Raw genomic sequence first — 17,855 nt, forward strand, 5'->3', positions numbered from 1 at the left:
AGCGGCGACATCCTACAGAAGTGTAATAAAATAAGACAGCTATAAAAAAAAACATAAAGCACTTGTGTGTAGCACAGCAGGAGGAGTTTCTTAACGGTATGTCATAAAATGACAGTACATTCTATGAAAAATGTTACTGCCCGCATATTGTGAACGCCTGCTGAGAATGTTCTTTCTTTCCTGTGTTGAGCTTTATGCGTTGAGCTGCATAACAGTATCACATCTACCAGTATCAGAATGCTTGAAAGCATACAAAAATATAGGTACTTTTCTGTTCTAGTCAATGTGACAAATTATTTGCAGTAGATGTTTTTCGGCCTAACCAAGCAAGCCAAGGAACACGTTTTCTGCCAATGCTATGCTGTACCTGTACGTCGAGCAATGCTGACCAGATGTGGGCCCTGTACAACGGTGGGATGTCTAGCTTGGCTTCCTGGATAATGCGCTGTTTCTGATAAGGGTATGCCTCCAGCAGTCGATTATACAGGATGACACGCTGCAGCTGCATTTTGAACAAAATGCCACATTAACAGGTCACCATAGTGCAGCTGGTTTAAAAAAAAAGAAAAGCCTTGCCTGGTACTCAATGTCTTTTTCACGAATGATGACAGGCAGTGCAGCAGTGTCACTACTGGAACTGGGGCCGGCTGGAACATCCTCTCTGCTGAAAGGAATTGTGCAACATTCCAATCACACAACTCAACTTGAACACAGAAAAATCCCATTGACTCGAAGCTGTATAATCTGGACAAAATTTCAAGATAAACAGAGTTTAAAGATAACTGAAATCATAAAAATACAAGGCCACTGGCTGCACAAAGACCACATGGAGCCAAAATGCCGCCAGAAATATCCTCGGTCACTTATTGTGTGCACTGGACATGTCAACATGTCTATGAGCAGCAGCATCACTAGCGCTGTGCCAAGACAGCATGCTTGGTACAGAGTCAAGATGATTGATCCTAATGCAACGTTTTGAAGCCTATCATCCGAGAATAACTGGTTCCAGAAATCCAAACAGCTGATGCAACTACTTTCTGCATCATAATGAGTTCTGGACAACTTTACTCTGGAAACCAAAACTAATATGCGTAAGAGTGCCACTGTCATGCCTTTAGCAGACACCCATGAATGAAACAGCATTTAGCGTCCTCATCAAACCCTGATCGCTGAAAAACTCGGGTCGCATGGTAGCTTCTTTTGGGCACAGTGCCTGGCTAGCTGCGCCTGCTCAAAAGTGCCGATCATCTCGCTCAAGGCCATGATTAACCCCTAAAGTGTTTCAGACAAGATCCAGGGTAATTTTCCTTTGGGCGAGCTCAGCTCGTCAACAGCAATAATCCCGTTTTCAAACCGATTTGGATGAACTAAGCACATCCACTTTGTAGTTCTTATTTATTATTTATAGATACTGCGATCTGATCTGAATCATAGCAGGGTGGGTATACATAGAAATATGCAAGCATGTAAACACATACAAAATTCATCACATATGCAGGCATTTTCAAACATTGGTGAAGAATATATAACATACAAGCAAATAACGCACACAAATTAACATTTGCAAGCATTTTTCAGACAGACAGCTGCAGTGGCAGCATTTGACATCAGTGGTTATTTCACTTTTTTTTTTTTACTACATAGATGGCAGCACTTTTTCAGCACCTCGAAAGGCACATTGATTCAGTCTTCCACGTTCTACAACGTAGAGGGCCACCATTTCGTTAGTGCTGGAGAGGCATGTTTATTGCAGTTTTTGTTTTATACTAGAGATGGCAGAATTTTGTCAGCAGTCAAAGTCAGCATTTTTGGAATAGCACTTTCTGCGCCTTTTGGCAGATTTGAATGATGGTGTCTGCCACTGACAGCTCACACGAGTCGCATGTGCAGAAGAAAGTGGCTGCTTGAATCTGACATGCCTTAGATGTGCTAGATTGCACAAAATACTTCATTCAGTCAAGAACTTTGTTTTGCAGAACAGCTGATCTTGAAACAGGGTAAAATAATGCATTTTTCCTTGTTTCTAACTGTACCATTTGTGGCAATGACAAGTACACATATGTGGCATAGTGAAAAGGTCAAATGTTTTCATGCTTAAAACATGAAGCAAATTGGTTGGAAAAACATTAAAAGGGTTTTTTGGTGGAGTGAAGGTTGAAAATAAGCCATGTATATAAGCAAAATAAGGTCACTTTTGGTCAAATTAATAAAACACTTAAGGGGTTAATACTGTGACCACAGTGATATGTTCCCTGACAGCACTCTGACAGTGAGAGGAGGAAAAACAAAAAAAATCAACCCCAGTTTACCGCTGCTGTGATGCCACAGCAAGGTGGCAGTGAGCAGCCGAGCAAGTGCACCCGAGCAGCAACAGACGTAATGGGGCAAGGATAAGCATGGGGCTCAGCCCAGCACGGCATCTGGTTTGGCTAGAGAGCTGCTGCTGCTGGGCGAAAAGCAAGTGCAATAGACGCTGCCAATGCTGCCCTATTGCCTTTACCCTGGTATTTCTAAGTCACAATTTCAATATATCTGGAGTCCGGCGCAAAATTCAAGAGGTGAAAAACGTGCGGGTTGACGCAACCAGAGAAAAATTTCGACTTCACATATTTCTAAATGCTGTCAGAGTTCATGTTAATGGGACCGTTTACTGGATATACAAAGTTGTACCTAAAGAATCTGTGAAATTAAACTTTTTGTCGAAGTGATGCTTCCATGTCTTGGTAGCCCTCAGAGAACCACCTCAGGAGCTGTCGTGCATGCAAAGAGCACACAGGTAGGGGAGAGAAACAATGCAGTAACAGACCATGGACCAGTACTGGGCCTGCTGCTATGACACACCTGCTGTATCTCATTGGCAGCTTTGCTCATTCAAGGGAAGCCACCTCTGAGGGCCCTGCCTCAGCATCTAAATCAAGCTCCATGTTGTTGTATTTATAGATGAATGAGTTGCTTAAAAGAACAGCATCATACAAGTATAGCTTATCACCCAGGCTTGGTTCTGCACATGTTGCATTAACTTAAGCAGAACTGCGAGGCTTTTTTTTTTCAAGGAACCCGTATGGGTTTCCTTTATAGCAAGTGCTACAAAAGGGTGGATGTCTGATTTTCCCTCTATTAATATCTTCTCTCCACCTTGCGGGTTTCCTCAGAACTATTATGCAATCAGTTATTGATAGCACTTAAACATGCGCAAGTTGGATGTGGCTACTATCCGTCAGTCAAGCTGGTGCAAGACAAAGCTGGTGCTCACCATGTAGCAGATGTAGCATGGCCATACTAGAGCGCATGAGCGCGAGAGGGCGCTGAATTCTTGTCATGCACAAAGCAAATGCTGCGCATACACACTACAGTTGCATGTAGCTGAGGACAACTACATTTGGCACGTCATAGGCACCAAAGTTGAAAGTAGTGGCATCTACATGAAGATCCAAAATCAAATATGAACTGCATACCACGGTGACGTTCAGTATGTAGAGCGTTGTGGGCATGCCCTGCTCCATTGTAGCCTTTGCAGTGCAAGTCATTGAAGAAGGAGTGGAAGCACCGCACAGGGAGTGTTTGATGGCCTATAACTCCACTCCTACTGAATGCACTGATGTACTTTCTACGGCGAAGTATTTCTGAACTAGTCTATTTCAATTTCAAATTCGTTTCTCGACTTTGATAAAAAAGTAGTTCAGGGCCCCTTTAAAAACATTTCCAAGCTTGCTACTTAGTCAAATTTCTAGTTTGGAAGCATGCTTTTAAGCACTTAGCCAGATTTGAAGCAGAAACCTCACCACCTCACCAAGTTTATTTGATTAACGCTATTGAAGCAGTGCAAAATCGTGCTGCTCACTTCATTCATTCTTCTTATATGATATCAGCATGTCATCCCTTAAGAATGACTCTGGTCTGCCCACTCTTTCGTCTCACCGCAGGATCACCACACTATCACTCTACCACATGTTTTATCACAGTTCTTTCAGCCATCCACCTTACATCGCTCCCGCCGCTCGCACATCCCCCCGCACGGGCCATCCACTTCAAGTCACCCGACCTCGTTCTGGCACCACTACTTTTTCTGCATCATTTTTTTGCTGCGCAGCTTCAGAATGGAATGCCCTTCCCCACGACATTGTTTCAATCACCTGTCTATCACATTTTATTCAAAGTGTATCCATATACCTGTCTTGTTAAAAACCTGTGGCATTTGTAGCATCTCTGTACAACCCACCCCTTATGTAACACCCCCTTGTGGGGTCTTTAAGGAAATAAAGTGAAGTGAAGAAACAGAGGTTGTAAGGGTTGGGGTCGGGCATGTCAAAAGTGGTAGCTTGCTCATGCCGTCGTCCGACTCATCCACACTAAGGACGTGGTTGAAGGGAGGAACTTGTTCTCATCGAAAATAAGGAGTACATGATTTATTTACAATATCTACATGAAGGGTGAAGAATGTTATTCATCAGTCTAGCATGACTGAAAACGAAGCACACTAATGTGCTGAAACCGGCTGCTTAAAAACCCCTCTGTTCTCCCTGCCATCCAACCTTCATCCAATCTGAGCATTCAAAATCGTTGAAGGACCCACCTTCGAGGGCGAGAGTTCACACACTCACTTCTGCACTTTTGTTTCACTGAACACACAGAGCGGAGAGGGTCCTTGTAGACAGGAGTTGTCGCGCTTGACTTCAGCTGGTGCATGTTAATTCCAGAGTTGACTCCGCAGTTAGCCTCTGCGTATGTCACACGTCTGTGACAATTACTGGGGTCCGTGGGAGAGCCGTAAAACACCCTTTTTCAGAAGCTCTCTTGCTCCAATTAGACCGTGAAGGCTACAGCGAACCAACTAACAATACTAAGTTCACCAAACAAGGCTAGCCTTGCTGGTGCCGTGGGGTTGTCCAAAAATGCGCATTCCTGCCTTCACGAAGCGATTCATCGCAGTCTGCTGGGAGAAGTTCGAAGGTCACTACCCCCGCAGGCCGATCGTAACAAGGTTTCCACCTTGCAGCTCGTGCTGTAGAGATGTATGAAGAGACAGTACAGTGTCTGTACTTGAGCTGATAGTAAGAGTTGATAGTGATAGCGCACACACAGGCTATGTGCCCTATCTTGGAGGTAATCTGCTGTGGGTGCAAAGCTTGGGCAAGCTGCGTAGGCTGATCGCTTAATGTGCACTGCCTTTCCGCATGCGTAGTGTTGGAGATTGCATAATCTCAAGTTATGGACTGAAGTGAGAGGCAGCACAAAGGGTTTGCTCCACGAGGCCGACGCTCTTCATCATGCCAGCATTGCGACAAGTGTTTGCAGTCACAGAGTGAGACCTGTTCACGTTTTCCTGTGTGCACATGACACTATGCTTGTTAACTTAATTAGTAAGAGAATGTTTACTGCAATTTATATGGCCAACAAAACTTCATGCAGTTGTCTGGTAATCTGCTATCGCTACCAATCGTTCACCTGTCAGGCGAAACTGCAACTGTTTTTTACGCATCTCCTTAATAATGTGGCCTCTCTTTCATTTACTCCATTTTACTTGTATAGGAGACTCGCACATAGTGACTAACCTCCGGACCTCATTTTGTGTATTCTTAAACTTGCACTCCTTGTTTGTACTATATGCAGTAAATTAAATTTGAACGCTTACCGTGTTTACTTGAATCTAACGCGCACTTTTTTTCCGATAAAACGGGTTCAAAAACTGTGTGCGCGTTAGAATTGAGTACGACTCTAAATCTGTGTTACCATATCACCATCGGCATTTAAAAATGGCTGCCTCGTATGCACTTCGAGCCTAGCTGTCAAGCTTTCTCCATGTGCTGTAGTATGTGTACTTAGACAATGCTTCCTTTGGCCTAGGTTAGTGTACCGTCCGTCGTCCTGTTTTCTGTGTTTGCTCTATCAGCATGAAGTGCGGACTGCAAAGACATGCTGAGTTCATCACGATGCCGCAATTAAAAGGAAAGCGATCACGTGTATGGAGACGAATGGAAATCGGGCCGCATCACGGGCCTTTAGAGTTCCCAAAACTTGCATGCGGGACTGGCGCAAATAGGAGAGGCATTCTACACCAGCGGCTGCTACATACGGCACGGTCGCACGGCCCCTATCTTGAAAGCGATGTGCGGCGGAGACAAGAGTCTACGTATCTAGGCGCACCACCGTTGTGTTCTCGTCGCTTACTTCGCGCTGAAGTGATAAGCCGCACAAAGGTCAATTCCCTCGCTCCTGCTACCGCACTTCCTCACTCCAGCGTTTAACGAGTTTTTGCGGTCAATTCATGCTTGTGTGAATTCATGCTTCCAGATGTGTTCATGCTTGTGTGCGCGTGACACCATGCTTGTTAATTTAGTTAGTAAGCGAATGTCTAAAAGTTTATATGGCCAATAAAACTACTATCCTTACTTTTCGCACAGCTGTCTACTAATTTGCTATCATAATGGATGTTTTGCCTTTCACGCGAAACTGCGGCTTTGTTTATCACAACTTTAGTATATTGGGAGTAAATCTTTGTTTTTCCAAATGAGAGAAAGTTGTATTTCTGTAAGAAAGAATGAGGTGAGCGGTACTGTAAAGGACTTTTTTTCTTTAGGTCACGGCAAACAGGTGCGCGTTATGATCGGGGGCGTGTTTCTTTTTTTTTTTTCAGTCATGAAAAACGGATGCGCATTACAATCGAGGATGCGTTAGAATTGAGTAATACGATATACACTTATGAGATCTAATGAAGTCTCACAATAATTTTATTGTAGCACTGGGCTGAAAGCTTTCATGTAGGATGATGGCAATAATTTGAAGTTGCTTATCTACCCCTGAAGTAATGTCGCATGAAAATTCTGCATTGCCTGGAAATGTCAGGGCAATATCCTTGGCAACATTGAAAGCACCTTTTCCAGATAAGTATGGCGTAATGTGCTTGTGAGTCTGTAATTAGAAGTACACATGCATAGATGGGATGCTGTGTGGTGCCCCACAAGTTTGCACCCTTCACTACTTGTTACTGTTGTTTGTTGTTATGTAGGGGAAAGGCGGGAGGAATGGGACAGTTGAAGTACTTTTAACACCAGTCACGCTATGCAGTTGAGGAAACCTGCCACAAATAGCACCACCGTACATATAGTTTGTCGCGAAGAAGTGTTGGCGAACCTTTTGCAACCTACAAAGTAAGTTGTATTTTTGTTGCTACCACTCTGAAGCCAATACTGCAGGGTGGATGTGTGGATAAATCTTCAAAACATTCATTTTTGCCACTGGGCTCTTAAGCCTAAAGGGACAGTAAAGCAGATATGTCAAGCTAAATCAATAGATTATTCCACTAGAAGTCTATCATTGCTTTCTATGCACTGATGCGAGTTGTGTAGGAGATTGCCATTGAAGGTCCAGCTGCAGATACCCACTTTTAATTGGCTACGCTAGAGCCAATGAGTCAGCATAATCTCCATGTGACCTCCCACTATGTGAATCAGGCAGTGCTGATGTGACAGGAGAGGTCCACAACAGGTAGCACTACTCCCATTTTCCATTCTCATCATTTTCTTGTAAACAAAAGCTCTGTTCTCACTACAAATGATGAACTCTTTAATACAGGAGCCTAATATTTCAACCTAGTGCTACTTTAGTTTCCTTCAGTGTCCCTTTAATCAACTACTCTTCCATGTCAAAAATAATTTCGCTCTGTCCTGCATCTTTAGGAGGAATTGGGGAGCACAGTGCAGGGAGGAGTGTGACATCTGCCCCACCCTTCCCTAAATGCGCTACGTACTTTGGCTGTTTCTTCAAATGAAAATTCACTCTTTATACTTCAGTATTTATTTTTTAATAGTTACACCTTTCTACTAAATCCTTTTAAGAACACATTCACGACATATAAGGGCGTATATGTATGTGATGCCAGCAGGAGGTTACGGGCATAGGCAAACATGGTTGCCCGAACACTAACTTTATTCTCTGTCTTCCTCCTCTTTCAGGCACTGTCCATCCGTCCACCATTACATATTTCTCCTCTCCCAACAGAGCGCGAGCAACAAACAACATACGAAGTAATGTTGATAAACGAAAAATAAAGATGCGCAGTTAGTCTAATGTTCCACAATACCATAAAATACAGTGGAAGCGCCCACCCCACATTGAATGAAAATGTGGTTAATCTAGATATGGGCGCTTGTCCAGTCGAAGCAGTAAAAACCAAGATGGCAGCCAACCTGTAACTTCATCAATTTCATAGAAAAGTACAACTGTTCGATGATGTCTGGCACAGCTTTGGTGAGTGAGGTGGGCTGCACCATTCCAGGTGACATACGAGTGCCCTGTACATGTGTACAGCTAGTGTCACAGCTTGTGCCGTGGTCACAAATGAATAAAGCAGGGGCACCATGCAGCCTTGGCAGATCAGCTGAATGTTGATATCTTTAGGGACCGAATGGTACAAGGTGTGGCCTACACTTGCTCCATGACTGTGATTTGTCATGTGCTGTTCACTTCAGTCCATTTGTCACAACTGGCAGACATGTGCTGCCCCTCGCTCAAATGTTCATCGGACGAGATTGCTGCAAAATTGTTCACGTCCTTTCTTTCGTATAGTGTAGTGTCACCGTTGAGGTGTTCCAGGTAGACTAAGTCTTGATCACTGCAAAAGCCATCTTCGGCAACGCTCCTTTTTGGCAAAATGTCATATTTGTTGTGTTTGCCTTGGGTTGAGCGAGCTTGCATGTTGATGTCTTTATTGTTGTCGCATCTGTGCTTTCGGCGACACACTTCTTCATTGTCTATTTCAAAGTCATCATTGTGGTCACTGAACTTGTCCTCAGAGTTGTTGATCTTAATCTTGGTGATGTTGTTGCGACAGTTATTGAGGTAGTGTATCTATCAGAATATACCTTTAATTTCTTTCGCAAACTCGCGTGGGGATCAATGGCTAGCTAGTACACTGCTGCTTTTTGTGAGACTTGTCTGGTGGCGAGCACAGTGTGCCAGGCTTCACAGAAGACTCTTCTAAGGCTGCTGCGACATCACTGAGAATGAATGCTTCGATCATATTACAGTGCACGATGCTACTTGGCGTATGCGAGGCTTCTGGAGTGGCAGCGGCTTGTATAGGTTTAGTACGCTGAAGAAAGCTTGAAAGCTGCGAAGCGGCCTGATACCCTGATATATGTTGCTTCAATTGTCTTCACCTTGAAAGGCTACATGCGTTGATGCTTGTATTCCAATTTCGTCTCGCTAGTGAGCAAGTTGGCTTGGCTTCGTTTCATCAGAAGAACAGATTGTTGTGGTATTTTCTCAATTTGTGTTGTTGATACAGAAGTCGTGTCTATGAAGTTTCAAATTCCTAGTATTTGATTGATGGATAATGTTGCAGCAGATGTGGCTTGACCATGTTCTTCTAAAGAAAGGTCATCGGCCTGCGATATTGTAAAGTCATGCTCAGCCGTGTAAAGCATGCACTGTGGCCTAATGTTCCTAGAAAAGTCGTGCGACTTGAAAGTGCGTAATGGCCCACGCATCAAGCGATGAAATGCATCAGAAGCTTCAACGATGACATGACAATGTAGCGTGCTGAATGCATACATATTGTTGACTGATGTGCAGTAGTCAAGCCTGGTTCAATGTTGGGTTTCGAAGCAATAAATAGGCGTGCATATCAATTAAGTGTGCAGTGACGTTGCTCTTATCGGGAATGCGAAGTTCATACTAGGCATGCGATTAAGTGTCTTCTTTCCGGAAAAATCACAACAAGGATAAGTAGCCGACAATATTCACATATGATCCCACTGATCACTGCAATGTTGCGACTTTGTACGACTGCGTTGCCGTAATTCAAATGCTGGCTGTTAGTGAATAATGTAGCGGTCTTCATTGTATACTTTGAAGTCACTGATCATTTCATCTTTGATTTTCTTCCATCATTCACTGTGCGTTAGGTAGAAGCAAAATGCCTCACCGGTCACAAATTCATTGAAGTTGGTGACAACCTCTCATTTTAACCATGATGCAGCAGTTGCGTGGAGTTCAAGAAGGTGGAACCATTTTTCCACGTGCCCGTCGTCTGTTGATACGGTGTACTTGGAGACGTCCAAGGCTTCTGGTGATGTGGTCATGATGCTGGCCTGTGTCCGCGGTGGAACTTTGCATTTAGGGTTCACAGCGTGGCATGGAAGACTTCCATGTTGATCTGTGGCTGACGAAGCGGATGCCAGATCTTTATCCTGTTGACTTGTGTGACGCCAGCAGGAGGCTGTGGGCATAGGCAAACTTGGGTCACCCAAACACTAGCTTTACTCTTCGTCGTCTTCCTCTTTCAAACGCTGTCCATCCGTCCACCGTTACATGTATGTACTACAGCATAAGCGAACTGGCCCAGAAATTGTGGCAAAGAAAGGTGCAGAAAGAGAACCTAGACATTCAAGGGGGCAGCTAGAACATTGAGTCACAATTTTATTTCCTTTACGTTCGAAGAAGCCAAACTGAGTGACTTAACCCTCCCCGACAATGAGCTGCACAGCCTCTAGTGAAGGTTAAAAAAGTCACACTTTCGCCTGAAAGGTGAAGCATCGATTGTGATAGCAAATTAGTGGACAGCTATACAAAATAAGGATAATAGTCTTATCAGCTGTACACTTGGGAACATGAACTTACTAACAAAATTAACGTGCATGGTGTCATGCGTGCACAAGCAAGCATGAACGCATCTCACTCTATGACAGCAGAAATTCCATGTCAAAACCATGAAGTGAGAAAGCGCGGCAGCAGCAGCAGTAAGTGAATCGACCTTCGTGCTGCCTCTCACTTCAACATGAACTAAGTGGCAAAAACACAGTGCACACAAAACTATCATCACTTACGTTCAAGATAGCGGCTGTGCCACATGCAGCAGCCGCCTGATTAAGACCCCTCCCCTCTCCCCGGTGCCTTACACACGACTGAAGACGGCATGCTTCCTCCCTTGCGCACACAAGATTGAGTCGCCATCGTTGGCTCACCCTCGCATTTTTTCACTTGCACATACAGCATGTGGCGATGATGTTATCGCCTTTGAACGTAACATCAGAGCAACGACGATGGCAGAAATGCACCTGGAGTGTCCATATAATTGCTACTGCAATAAAACATTACTTTTTGTCAGAATGTGCTGGTACGATTGTTTAAGAGAAAATTAGTCATGATTTTTTTAAGGGCAAGGACAAGAGCACTGATGAAGTGGATATCATAGTCATGAAGGTCGTGAAAGGAAGGGGACAAACATAAGAGCATACTTTTTCCTGCCCTGTCAGACCAACATTCAGTGTCAAGCAAAGACATTGTGCCAAAGCTGTCAGAGCGACAAGTGGCAGCGGGAACCAAAAGACAGGTCTTCGTCTATGAAATGACCTGCCTTTGTACAAGGTCAAGTAAACAAGATTTAGGACCACATATAATATGCCCCATTCCTTTCACGTGCTGTCCCATCCTCCCAAAAGAAATGGTGGAGTGGGACATATTTTGCTGAATGCAATTCTCTTTCTACAAAGCTTCCAGAACATTTTGGAAGAAAGTTTTGGAATTATTGTAGTGGAATGTCTGGTGTAAATTTAGAGTAGTTCAAGTTCTATCGATGTGAAAAGTAAACTAAGCAATAAATTCATACATAAAAGCTACTATTCCTCTTACCTCTTCTCTAATGGAGGTGAAAATTGTGAAGGTTGGCAATATATGCAACACTTACGAACTTAAATTGTGGCAGAACCCCCCTCACGATGACTGTTGAAGGCAATGCATTTATATTAGCATTATTTTATTATTAGCATTGCATTAATAGGGCTCCCAACCTTGTTTGCCAACAGATGTCAGCGCCACTCCTGGTGGAGAATGGCATCACCATGTATGACATCTGGGGCTGCTGCCACGAAATCCGTGAATACCCAGTGGCACATATGAGTTGACCCAAGTTGGCAACAAAGAGGTTCATTGAAGAGCGACACATACGCAGTGGAAACGTTACATACCCACAGGTACAGCCCACATTTTTAGTCTGTACTATCTTTAGGATCAGCCCATATTTTTGGTTACATAGATCAACAGCTGGAAATAAAACTGGTCTGACAATGTGAAGAGTCTCCTTTTATGTATTTTGCCTTTTTGCTGCACTTTAAAAAGTTCCAAAGATGAATGTCTACCGATTGAGTAGCCTGGCTGCATCATCATCTCCTTCCATGCTTGTAAAAAAAAAAAGCAAGAGTTTGTGTTTTCGCTGACATCCTTATGGGAAACAGACATGCAAGTGTGCATGCACAGCTGCCAACCTGCGAGTTTTGAAATTTGTAAAGATCCTGCAGACATGACAAGGGGGAAAAGGAAGAATATCAAGAATTTTTTTTCATATTGCCCTGAGCACACGAATTTAAGGGTAAGCAAGCACTTTACTAATGATGATTTACATTTAGACACAGCACACAAGCAGCAATAGACCTGGAACAGCAAAGACTGGCAAGCAACAGATTGTTTTTACATCACAGGACCTTTTTTTTGCAACTTCACTGTAGCCAATTTCACCTGCTTCAAAAACTGGTCTGTACAGTCGACTTCCATTAATTCGACCCTGATGAGACCAATGAAATTAATTAAATTATCTGACAGGTCGAAATAAATGAGGTGCAGAAAACGCTCCAATCTAGCCTGCTGATTCATTTAGCAGTATTTTCCAGATTCTAACGCACCCCTGAATCAAATCCATGCCCACTTTCTAAGTGTTCAAAGTAGAAAATTAATGTAGAAATTACATTAAAGCTAATAAACAATGTAGAAATCTAAAGGGCAATTTATTAGCAAGAAAACTGGGCAAGAATATAATGTGTGTTGCACAATGGCAGCCGGTTTTCTAAATTCAGCGTCGCCGCAGGGTGTTTAAAGGCAACTGCAGCCGTGTTATGCTGTAAAGCATATGAACAATGCATAGACGGTTTTGCTTTTGTATCCAATTGTACCAATGAGGCAATTTTCGGACAATTATTTTACAAAAAGAAACAATAAAAAAAAATGGGGCACTCATTAGAATAGGGCAAATACCGCAATAAGACATTATGAGCTATGGTTATTGCTTGAAAATCTTCCTAGGGCAGGCTGGAAATACTAGGCATTTTGACAGATCACATGTTCAACGTACTCACTGTACCCTAAGCTCCGCTAAGACAGACACTGCAAGTAAAGTGTCGCTATTGTGACACCTTAGAGGTCACCACAGAGGTCAAGTGTGTGCGTGCCAACTGGTCAAGTTTGATTTATTCAGTGAAGGACAACTATAAAATCGAAATCACGAAAGTTTGGGCCCATATAAATGCATGAGCGCTGGCCGGGACTTTTGGTCGGGATCGAATTAACCCAAAGCGAATTATCGGAAGCCTAGTGCATAAACCTGTGCTTGAAGCAAGTACCCTCCTGGCATCCTTCCAACCCGTCACAGTTGCCATGGCAGCGTTGTGGTTGCTGCTGAACTCGCTGGTTCGATTCTCGTTCTCACTCCGAGGGGGTGCTCGTGCGCCATGCACCGAGTTGCAAGGATGTCATAATTCACAGCTACTGCGCAGTTTTGGGGCCCCACAATTTAATTTGACTTGACTGTTCTGGCTTTGCTGACAATCCTACATGACGAACACATTCTTCACCATTAACATAGGGCCCCTCACCATGTTTGGACACTGCAAACAGACAATCACGGTCGTGCCTGCAAAGTGTTAAACTGCCATAATAGCAAAGCATTAAAGCAACGATGTGACGGGGCCTGCCCCGTCACATAGCCAAAATCACCTGTTCATCGACGTTTGCTCATAAGCTTAATACTAACATTGAACTCGTGTAGCCACTAATTAGAACAAAGAACATTTGTAAAACCCACCCCTTATGTAGTGCCCCCAGTGAGGGATGGTTAAGGAAATAAAAGTGAAGTGAAATGCACTCTTGTCCTCAACAGAGGGACACCCTGGCTGTGAGAGAGGCAATGTCACAAACAATGCACACGCACCAACGGGGATAACAACTCTTGGGGAAAAGAAAAGGCAGGTCCTCAATACAGGCAACTGGAGAAGACACGTGTGGCCTCACACATGGAGACATTTCTTTGCTTCCAGCTCAGCTACTAAAACCTCTCTCTCAAAATTATTGCAGTAGAACGCTCCCTAACCAGCCCTTACAACTCCGTGTGCATAACCAAAATTTTCTATGGCGCCTTAAGGGACACTGATGGCCAGAACAGAAAATTGCTACTGCAGAAAATCATCATAAGCTTCCCTAACAGGCCAATGGCAGCAGTCATGACATAACCTAGACTTGACGGGACGCCATGGAGGGTGCCACATTTTTCAACCAACAGCACTCATCATAATGGCCTTCACTCCCTGGTACTGACATCAGCAAATCTTCAGTTACACACCAGAAGTACATGTTGCTGAACTAGTCAGTTCATATTGTTGAGTAGACCATATATAAGATCGCTTTGGCGCAAACAAGGAAGGACGGAAAGGAACAAAGTTCCCTTCCGTCCTTCCTTGTTTGCGCCAAATCAATCATATTTATGGTCTACTCAACAATTCAGTTACACAGAATGTGAAATGCAGTTTCGCGTGAAACAGGGTGCTTACCAGAAAAGGAAGCTTCCAAGCTGAAACCACCATGTTGTAGCAACATGAATAACACGAGGGCAATTCAGAAGTAGCACACACTCGCATACCAGAATTTACTTCAGCCAAGCTTCAGAAAAGACTGATTTGTTTTCAACATAAGCATACAATGCTTTAACACACTTTGTCCGTCTGTCAAAAGAATCTGACAGAATCAGGTCTCACTAAGATTGTATATAAATGCAATACACACTTGTCCAATGTGAAACACCAACTCTGCACTGTGCGCACTATGCACAAAGTTTTCAATAAATACTAGTACACTGGAAATACCAGTCATCTTCTGTGCAAATTACATGTAAAGGAGCCAGCCTTTTCCTTATCACAGCTGCAGCTGAACTGACATTCAAACCTACACAACCATGACAGGAGAGACAGCGACCGTCATATTAAAAGAGTGCATAAGGCAGTGTGGTCAACAGAAAGTGTCCTACGAGTGTGGACAGCTTTTGACACGCCCTCATGTTAAGATTCTAACTGCGGGTTCTTTCAGTACAAAAAAAAAAAAAGATTTATAAAGGCTGCCACAGTTGCTTGGACATTAAAAGCAATGCATTTCATTCTCATAATTCACACTGTGGCCACAATCTGCGATACATAGCAGTGAGGTAATCCAGGAATGTCAAGACTGCGTAAGTTTGACATAACTCACTTTACAACATCTAATGGTGAAAGTGATCGATTTGCTATTTAGGAAGGCCCCAGTCTACTAATCTAGCCCTACCAAAGCTTTTGATGTCCTTTTAAAGTATTTCAATTTTTACATTGGCAAGCTACTAGTTGGTTCTTGGCACCTGATAAAGTCAAGGTAGACAGTGAACAATGAAAAAAAAAAATTTCATCCACCGAACTGTAGCACAAAGCTACAAAAGAAGCACATACAGGTCTCTAGGGAAGAAACCTTCGCAATTGAAGAAAAATTAGTCCTGGCTTCAGGATAAAACGCAGGACCAATGCCTTTCCGGGGTGGTTTCTCTACCGCTAACCAGGAGGCTAGCAGATTGCAGCACAAGGGTGAATTCATCAACAGCTCAAATCAAAGGAACACTGGACATGGCAAAGCAGTTATGCAGAAGGCCACAAGGTGGAGGAATGTTCACGAAGGGAAAAAAAACATCCACCCGATTCTAGCACAAGGCTTCGTGCTACAGTTGAGCAGATGACAATTTTTCTTTTTCATGAACCTTCCTCCATGTTGCGGCCTTCCATTGAATTGACAATGAAAAATAAAGCGCTTGTTGGCAGACTTACTCTTCTATTAGAGGATAGTAAAGATTTGGATCCATTCCTTTCAGTCTCTGTAATGGACATAAGAGTGGGCAATGCTCCACGCAAACAGATTACTGGAATGAAGGTACCTGGCAAAGCTGCTCCGTAGGAAGAAGCACTACTGTGTCATCATAAAAGAACACAGTGTCCTTTTTCTGCCCAAGCTCCTCACCTTCTAAAAGTACAATGCTGAAAATATAAAAAATAAAAAGAATTTTTTTTTGTGTGTGTGATGACAATGTAAAAATGCAGCATAGAAACTTACAAGTGGCATTTCTTAAACTTGTGCCAGGCAGGTGTTAGAGGGCCCCTCACCAGGTCTGCCCATTTTAAGCTGACAAGTGCGGTGCACAAGATGCGCACAAATGATTGCGTCTGCTAAGTATTACATTGCTATGCACCGCGAGAAGAGCTGAAATTTCAAACCGAATGCCATTTGCCTTTCCCCTTGTGGGTGCTGCGTTCCCAGCCAGAGAGCCGATGCATATAGCATGAGTGCACCTACGTACATGGCAGTGCTGTGATGCTGCTCTTAGTGATTCGTGACTTCAAGAATTTTCAAGGCAACATTTGTTATTTGTGTAATATGTTGCCAGAATAGACGAATTAATGCTTAGTATATAAATAATAAAACACAAACTGAATGTCGACGTGTTTTTGTTTTACTTCACACTGCAGCAAGAGAGACGTACTTCCATTTCGCCTGCTTGTTCCCACATCGAGCAGTCGCGAGCGCTGACACCGAAACTATGCTGTTTTCTACCGTGTTCCAGCACGGAATCATGATCTGTGTTCCACTTGTGTCTTCCTCAGTATTGGTGTAGCACTGACTTATACCGCTAGTCAGGTGTCCTTGTGCACAGCGCGCACAATCGTGCACTGCGCAAAACAAGACAAACACAACAGCTCGCGCACAGCACCATCAGCGGAAGTGCACCGTGCAGCAAAAAAGCGAGCAGAAAAAAAAATGAAGTCAGGGCCCACAACGTATGCGTCATGCGATCCTCAAGGTCCGGTATGGGAGAATGCAGGGAAGGAATCTCTCTTGCGGAGGCTAAAGAGGGAAAGTGGAGAGAGCATCTCTCTTGGCAGTGGCACTCGCCTCCTGAAATCATGGGTTTGCGGCACTGAAATATTTCTATCTCGGCTATTAATGAACCAATGTGAAAAATTCTTGTGGCTGAACGCTACTAGGAGGGCACGTAACAACTTCCAGCACATAACCAAAATTTGCTACGGGGCCTGGCGAGGAGCCCTTTAAGGGAGTAGTGGGGGCATTGTCTCCATGCCATTTGGCACCGTGTGGTGAGGCAACATGCTCTGGTAGCTCCCTGCAGTCTTTGTTTCATCATCCGCCCGCTTGCACTCATTTTGTGAACAGGTTTGGTCACTGAAGTCGAGGTTTTGACCGAAGCCCGTCTGGTCGGGAGGCATCATGAAGAAGGATAAAAAGAAGGACACCGACCACTGAATGAATGCAAGAAAATATGTTTCGGCTCCCCTGACGGGAGCCTTGTTCACAATGAAATCAAGGACGTGCGATACAATGTTTATATGGCTTTAAAATATGATGTAAGCAGCGCGTGTAGATGAGGGGGAGGGTTCCATCATTCCGGTTGAGGGTGCTATCTGTCATTTGGATTAGGAGGGATTCCAAGTGGTGTCTTGACGTCAAATTTCTTTCTTTTTCTAATATCTTGGCGTTATCCCAATCAATCCTGTGGCCCAAGTCATCTGCATGCTCTGCCAAGGCGTTTGAGGCGACTTTTTTCCTTTTGACATCGTTGATATGCTGCTTCAATCGCTGTTCGAAATTTCCTGTCTCGCCGATATATACGCAGTCGCAGTCTTCACATGGAATCCCGTAGACGATGCCAGGAAACTTAGTCTTTGGAAGCTTGTCTTTCACGTTTACCAGCCGGTGGCGTAATTTTTGGGACGGTACGTGAGCTA

At 43.8% G+C, this 17,855-nt stretch overlaps 1 protein-coding gene across 4 annotated transcripts in view; it reads right to left on the bottom strand.

The window, feature by feature from the left end:
• Positions 1-17,855, bottom strand: part of LOC142578600 (TBC domain-containing protein kinase-like protein) — a 68,259-nt gene that overhangs the window by 17,919 nt on the left and 32,485 nt on the right. For 3 of the 4 annotated variants that reach the window (XM_075687996.1, XM_075687995.1, XM_075687993.1), the window contains 4 exons: positions 15,992-16,091; positions 15,885-15,931; positions 577-664; positions 368-502 (listed from right to left, as the gene is read on the bottom strand). In XM_075687996.1, coding sequence (XP_075544111.1) covers positions 368-502; positions 577-664; positions 15,885-15,931; positions 15,992-16,091 — 370 coding nt within the window. The remainder of the gene's footprint in view (positions 1-367; positions 503-576; positions 665-15,884; positions 15,932-15,991; positions 16,092-17,855) is intronic. The other variant, XM_075687994.1, reaches the window with a different exon arrangement.

Source organism: Dermacentor variabilis, chromosome 4 (assembly GCF_050947875.1).
Source record: "Dermacentor variabilis isolate Ectoservices chromosome 4, ASM5094787v1, whole genome shotgun sequence".
Classification (NCBI taxonomy): domain Eukaryota; kingdom Metazoa; phylum Arthropoda; class Arachnida; order Ixodida; family Ixodidae; genus Dermacentor; species Dermacentor variabilis.